The 7,939-nt window shown below is 36.7% G+C and overlaps 1 protein-coding gene across 1 annotated transcript in view; it reads right to left on the minus strand.

The window, feature by feature from the left end:
• Window positions 1-6,238, minus strand: part of LOC141363876 (uncharacterized) — a 10,677-nt gene extending 4,439 nt beyond the window's left edge. Inside the window, exons 1-2 of the mRNA XM_073867392.1 lie at window positions 6,121-6,238; window positions 1,752-5,212 (exon numbers count right to left, since the gene is read on the minus strand). Coding sequence (XP_073723493.1) covers window positions 1,770-5,212; window positions 6,121-6,238 — 3,561 coding nt within the window. The 3' untranslated portion in view covers window positions 1,752-1,769. The remainder of the gene's footprint in view (window positions 1-1,751; window positions 5,213-6,120) is intronic.
• Between the last annotated feature and the right edge of the window lie 1,701 nt (window positions 6,239-7,939).

The raw sequence follows: 7,939 nt of genomic DNA on the forward strand, positions 1-7,939 counted from the left end.
TGTGCAGGTTTGCGGCGGCATGAGGGTGAGTAAATGAAGACAGAATTGGTGTATACGGTTTTTTATTTATTGTGTTTGTTATTTTAAAATATGTAACTGGTGGATTATGACAAATAAATGTATTTGAGCATTTTATTATGATTATTTCAAAAGCACACACAGTCCAACACAACAGGAAATGATGTGATGTGATGTCATCTAACAGCAAAGGCACTATATTATATTGGAGAAGTTTGGCCTTTCACTTGGGGTTAACATTTCTCCAACTTTGATTCTACAGTAACACAATTATAAGCAATAATTCATAAAACAGGAATAAGTCAACGTGTGTATTATAGAATGCATTTGAATCATTATATTCACATCATACTGTACAACCACAAGTTAAAAGTGTCCAAGTTACTAGTCAAGAACATAACATAAGGTTTTGGTTAAACTTTGCTAGTTAAGGTATGTGTTTCTGAAATATGCTGGTGTTTTGATAATGCAGGCTGGCCAACGGGAGGGCTTCAAATCATAAATAATTAAATTACTTGTGCTTCCTGTGGTGTCTATTTTCAGCGTGCTGTTGATAGCCTCGCCTCCAAGCATACACGACTCAATATGGTTCAATATGGGAGTATACAACACAAACTCAACGCAATTTGCAACTACATGGATTTTACAAGGTTGCTGATTCGTATGAAATCTCATTTGTTCGTTTTTGTTCTGCTTCCATTGATGGTTCGGTTTGGGGCCTCATTATTAATTTTATTGGTTTTGTATTGTACAAATTTATACAAATGATCTACCTTGTAGTTCGTGTAGCAGCTCAACAGGTCGAGTACTGTTGTGACCGTTGTGAGTTCGATTCTCAGGGAACACAAACAGATAAAATTTACAGCTTGAATGCATTGTAAGCAGCTTTGGATGCAATCGTCCACCAAATGTAAACGTAATAAAGAAACAGATCATGGGGACAGAACAGGGGGTCCTCCAAATATTGTTTGAATTTAAAATATATTTATTAAAAAATGCATTAATAGGATAGTATTTAACTTAAAATGAAGAGTATAATGTTCCCAGTTTAAAATCTATTTAGTCAAATTAAAATGCGTGCACTTAATCTATGTGCAGTGCGTTGTGAATGTGTTAGCATTTAGCCTAGCCCCATTCATTCCTTAGGATCCAAACATGGATGAATTTAGAAGTCACCAAACACTTCCATGTTTTCCCTATTTAAAGACTGTTACATGTGTAGTTACACGAGTAAGTATGGTTCACAAAATAAAACATGGCAATTTTTTAAGCGGATAAAAAACGAGAACTATATTGTATAGCGGAAGAGCACTTCGTTTACAGCACTTCGACCTCGGCGTGCAGTAACATCATCACTCCTGGGAATTCTCACTCAAACTTCCATCAATATTACTGCGCCCGAGGTCGAAGTGTTTGGTGGCTTCTAAATTCATCCCTGTTTGGATCCTAAGGAATGAATGGGGCTAGGCTAAATGCTAACACATTTACGACGCACTGTACACAGATTAAGTGCACATATTGAAAAAAGATAGGTATGTGTAAATTCGTCTAAGTTGAGGTAAGAACATAGTCAAATATTAAAAAACTGTGGTGTTTTCCTTTAAGGGGTCATTGGTCTGAAAAAGTGGTCTACATGCATTGCCGCCCTGTTCTGTGTTTATTTTTAAACATAACATAACGTCGTCTTGTGTTTTTAAGCTCTTGAAATCATATTTTCATCACTGACAACATACCTGTAAGTATTTTGAGCACTAGTAACTGTTTTCAGTGTGAGCTGTTGTTAATCTCGGATATCCCGCCGGCCCAAAAAACCTGGAGTCTTCTATTGAGAAAGTGCTCAGCGTGTCTTTGCCCGGAGTCTGTTTGAAATGTCTCCTGTTTCCATCTGCATTCTTGCTTTCATCCGACTGTCTGGAATCATGGAAATCAACACTTGCCGTGTCATCTCGGCTCCCATTTTCAGATTTATTGATGACTGTGAGGTCTGTCATTAGTGTGATTGTCGGACTCCGCGACTCGATATACTCCGTCTGAGGTACTTGCTCAGATTTCAGATTGTGTTCTGAACTCTCCAGGATCTGTTTGTCAATATTTTCCTCTGTTTGAGATACAGAAGACATTTCTGCAGTCGTAGTTTGTTGGTTATTTTGTTTTGATTCCTCTTGAGAGCTTGGATGCTCTTGGGTTTTAAAGGAGTTTATGCCTTGAATTTCTTCAGACGTTGTACCTGCTGTTGTTGCCAGATTTGAGTAATTGTTTAGCGCAGAATCGTCTTGTCCAACCATTTGGTTTTGATTGATGTCATCTTCGTTACTATGTCTTGACCATGTTGTGACCAAAGAACCTCTGTTATCTCCATCTTTGACTTCTTCATCTTTGTCTTTAACCTGATCACTGTGAACATCGTCTTTAACGACTTCAGGTTTGGTTTCTGTTATTAAGCTTTCATCTACTGGAGTTTCATCGAGACCCCCAAATTCAGTACTTTGTGTCTCTGTAGCGTCTATCACTTCATCACCAGTTTCATCGGAGTTCTCTTTGATTTCATCAAGAGGCTCAATAAATGTCTGAAAATACCTGGAGGTTTGGTGTATGTTAATCCAGTTACTCACAAGATCCACACCATTTGCTCCATCTAAAACTGCTGGACGGACGGTTGGATCTTCTGAATCAATACTCAGATCCTTTTCTTCTTTTTTGAAGCCCAGCACTTTTGATGATCCACCATCTTCTTCATTGACCGACTTCTCTTTCATCTCCTCTGGTTCGCTGTCTTGTCCCTCAGGAGCATCTCTGGTGTCTATATTATTAGGTTCTTCTGATGTAATAATCTCACGTTCTTCATCTTTTTTGGCCGTTTCCTGTACGTCACACGACTCTGATCTTTTCTCATGGGTTACATTTTCTATGAACGTTTTCGCGGATATTTCGGATTCTTTATCAGCCTCTTCTGCCACTGCTTTCTCATGGTCCAACTGAGAACCTCTTCCTGAGGGAACTTCATCATCTGACTTTGTTTCATTTAAATTTGTGTTTTCCATCTCCTGCTCTTTGCTATCATCTTCATCAGTCTCTGGCTTTGTTTCACTATCATCTGTAACATCTTGAGCCTCACCAGCAGTCGTCTCACCCTCTAATTGGTTAGGTGTTTCCTCATCTTGAAGATCTTTTTCCAGTTTTTCATCATAATCTTGTGTGGTGATCTCTCGCTCTCCATTTTCAGCATCTATATTATTTGCTAGCAAGTCATGATTCATGTCAGCAGGTACCTCCTCTTTGATACTGGGCTCTGCGCCAATTTGTTCTTCTTGTAAAACCGATTCTTCATTTCCGTCCTCAGTAAAGTTTTCGGCCTCATTTTCTACATTCTCATCGATGTCTTCCACCTCTTCCTTTGCCTCATCTTCATCACATTTCAATTCTTCAACCAACTTTTCTTCTGTTTCTAATGTTTCTTTCGCTTTGTTCTCTACACTCTCACTTTCTTGCACTGCCATCTCATCTCTCAGCTTTTCCTCTTCCGTGTTTTCCATCATTTCATCATTCACTTTCTCAGTTTCTCCTACCATCTCATCTCTCCTTTTTTCCTCTTCCTCTCTGCTGTTTTCTTCTTCCTCTCCCATGTTTTCCATCATTTCACCATTCTCTTTTTCTTTTTCTCCTACAATCTCATCTTTCATCTTTTCCTCTTCCTTGTACTCCATCATTTCATCATTGTCTTTCTCAGTTTCTCCTACAATCTCATCTCTCATATTTTCCTCTTCCTCTCCCCTGTTTTCGTCTTCATCTACCATGTTTTCCATCATTTCACCATTCTCTTTTTCTGTTTCTCCTACAATCTCATCTCCCATCTTTTCCTCTTCCCTGTTTTCCATAATTTGATTATTCTCTTTCTCAGTTTCTCCTACATTCTCATCTCTCATATTTTCCTCTTCCTCTCCTCTGTTTTCCATCATTTCATTATTTTCTTTCTTAGTTTCTCCTACAATCTCATCTCCCGTCTTTTCCTCTCTCCTGTTTTCCATCATTTCATCATTCACTTTCTCTGTTTCCCCTACAATCTCATCTTTCATCTTTTCCTCTTCCTTGTTTTCCATCATTTCATCATTCACTTTCTCAGTTTCTCCTACAATCTCATCATCACTGTTCTTATTTCCTTCTTCCCCTGATAGTTCGTTCCTACCCTGTTCTTCATCTTCTGCTTCTTTCTGTCCATCCTCTTTTTCCACACTGTTCTCTTTTTCTACATCATCTGCTTTCAAGTCTTGCCCACCCTCATTTTCTTGATGTTCAGCTTCATCAGATTCTTCTCTATTTTCATCTTCTCCCTCTATAGTTTCCTTGTTTTCTTGATCTTCTGGTCTCTCTCCTATCTTATATTCTTCCTCTCCATCAATTGGTGTCTCTGCATTCTCTAAACCTCTATCATCCTCACTTTCTAGCTTCTCTACAACTTCCTCCACTACATCGTCTTTCTCTTCTTTCTGTGCCTCATCCTTCACATCTTCCTGTTTACCAGAACCACCATCATCCATCAAGCCACCTGTGTCCTGGACCTTCTCCCCAGTTGACCTATCATCACCAGCCTCATCTGTTTGGTCATCTCTTTCATCTCTGTCTGGCTGTCCATTGCTCCTCCTCTCTATGTTCTGATCTGCGTCATCAGCGTCTGCCTTCCTCTCAGTATCAGCAACACCTGTTCCTATGTCATTATCAGTATGAGATGATACTGAACTCTCTTTCTCTATTGACGGCCCTTCGGCTATCCCTGAAAACTCATTTTCTATTACTTGTATATCTTCATCAACTGTATTTACAGTGTCTAGCGTTTGATCATGCGTTTCTGATTCTTGCACTGATTCGAACATTTCTTCTTCTTCTTTAGACTCTTTATTAACATCCACATGCTCATCTTTTACTTTAACCTCATTTGTTTTCTCACATTCCTCTAGCTCTATGTCTAAGCTTGCTGTCATCTCTTCATTTATCATCGGTTGTTCTCCTTCGTCCTCTTTGTGTGCATAAGGTGTCTCTGTGTTTGTCTCCTCTGCAGGCTGCCCTGTTTCATCATCACCAAGCAATGTTTTCTCACACGCACCCTCCTGTGTGTTGGCGTCATTTTCCTCTGAAATATCTTGCTTTATGTTTGGTGGTTGTGGTGAAGCGATACTTATTGCACTTTCAATTTCTGCTCCTGTAAAGTGATCATTATCAATTTTAGCCCATCAACATTCAAAAACGAAAAACCTGTCACTGTTATATTAAGGAATATTTTAACTCTACTCAGTAACATTTTATAAAATAAATGAAAGCAAAGTTAGAAATGCGTCACCGTTATTCAGTGTTGGGGGAAGTTACTTTTAAAAGTAATGCATTACAATATTAAGTTACTCCCAAAAAGTTACTTTTTGTGGAAAGTAATGCTTATTTTTTAGTTACTTTTACGTTACTTTTTCTTGGTTGAGGCTTGATCTCTTTCAGGCCTTGCAGTTTTTTTATGACTGAAAAGTTCTGCATTCAGAAATTGCATATTTCATCACAAAAATGTCAAGCTCTGGCCTGCCATCTTAGACTCAAACTGTTCCCACACAGGCGTGTACGCATAAAGTGCATAACGTGACTACGTTTAGTTTAATTCAGTACATATGTTTATTTTTAAATCGATTAAACTAAAAAAGTAACTTGCATTACTCTTTTAAAAAAGTAACTCAAATATTAAAGGCGGAGTGCACAATGTTTGAAAAACGCTTTGAAAAAGGAGACGGGCCGCCTACCAAAACACACTTGTAGCTAATTAGCAGTAAGGGGCGTGTCTACTAAACCGACATCCTTGCCAAGGTTGCGTATGTGGTGCGGGTCTTTTAAAAGAAGGTCCAGATTCTATTGGGGTAGGGGCGTGTTTGTTTAGTTGATTTCAAATATCAACATTGGCTTTCAAACATTGTGCACTCCGCCTTTAATGTGTACATTTAAAAAGCAATGCGTTACTTTACTCGTTACTTCAGAAAACTAATATTATTACGTAATGCACGTTACTTGTAATGCGTTACCCCAACACTGCCGTTATTTACCAATTGTAGGACGGCTCATTGAAAGGTTTACCTTGGCTGTCTTGTTGGGTCGAAGCCCCTTCATCTTCCTCTGTGCTTGTATCACTGAGCTCTGGCTCTGAACTACAATGAGATTCCTTCAAAATGGCCGCAGCCAAATTCTCCTGCATTGACGTGGCTCCTTGTAGCCACCGGGAATGAGACAAAAATGAAGTCCATGGCAATACTGATTTTATTAGTAATATTCAAAAGTGAAGTACACTGAAAAAAAATGATTCATTGAATTTAATAAATTTTTTAAGGTAAGTGGTTGCAATCAATTGATTTAAGCTACATTTAAACAAAAGTTTTATATTTTATTTCACTTTACTAATCTTTTTTTGTTTAAATGTAGCTTAAATCAATTGATTGCAACCACTTACCTTAAAATTTTTTTATTAAATTCAATGAATCATTTTTTTCAGTGTAACTAGTCTGAGATAATGAGTAGACGATATAAGTGAATTTTAAACCTCTTTAGGTATGAAATATGGAAGAAATGAAATACACAAATACTGAAAATTAAACAAACACTCAGGTGTTTATTACCACAAACACAGCAAACACTTTGATGCAGGGGACAAACATGCAGGGGACAAACATCTCAATGCTTTCACACAGGACAGCTGCCCAAATAAAGGAGCTTAACCATCACTGAGGGAAATAAACACAAAGCTTATACAAATAAAAAAATTTACATTATTTTAAATAGTATCAGTTAAGCTAGTGGTTCTCAAACTTTTCGGCATCCCCCCCCCTTGTGTAGGGTGCATCTATTCGTGCCCCCCAAAGAAAAATTCACGACATAAACAATCTTAAACTTAGAATTTGCATAAAACAAAACTAGGGCTGTCAAAAGACTAATCGCGATTAATCGCATACAAAATAAAAGTTTTTTTTCCATAATTTATGTGTGTGCACTGTGCGTAATTATTTTATATATATAAATACACACACATTAATGTTCATATTTAAGAAACATTTACATGTATATTAATATATATTTTGATATATTTTATATTATAAATATACATAAAAATATGCATAAATAAAATTGTTCTTAAAGTCATATTATATATTTATATATATTTATATATATATATCATGTTATTATTTTGTTTTATGGTGCTACTTAGCTGTATTTTTTAAGTTATGAAGGTTTAAATAAAAACAAACCAACTGCAGTTGAATTGATATTAATTGGAATGCACAAGCAAAAAATGAGATTTCTGAACAATTAAAAAATGAGATTTATCTCGTTTTGCAACCAAACTATTCATATCTATATCTATCTATATCTATATCTATATATATATGAATAGTTTGGTTGCAAAAGGAGACAAATCTCATCTTATATATATGTAAGCAATAAGGTACGAGAGGCTGTGCTGTATCGTGAATAAGTAACGGCTGAAGGGCGTTGTTAGGCATGATGCGATATATATATATATATATATATATATATATATATATATATATATATATATATATATATACACACACACACACACACACAGTATATATTATGCAAACACGAACTTTTATTTTGTATGTGATTAATCGCGATCAATCCCTCGACAGCCCTAAACAAAACATATTAAATTATACAATAGTAGTGCTATTGGTTAGTAGCCTTATTTTTCTGTAGTTTAATTACACAGACGTTATGATAAATAAATGTGTTTTATAAAATTTTATTTTATGGCACCATCTTGCACTCCCTAAGTGGGGCCCCACCTCCCAGTTTGGGAACCACTGAGTTAAAGGTACAATGTGTAGATTTTAGTGGCAACTAGTGGTGAGGTTGGGAATTGCAATCAATGGCTCAGTAC

This window comes from Misgurnus anguillicaudatus, chromosome 5 (assembly GCF_027580225.2).
Source record: "Misgurnus anguillicaudatus chromosome 5, ASM2758022v2, whole genome shotgun sequence".
Taxonomy (NCBI): Eukaryota; Metazoa; Chordata; class Actinopteri; order Cypriniformes; family Cobitidae; genus Misgurnus; species Misgurnus anguillicaudatus.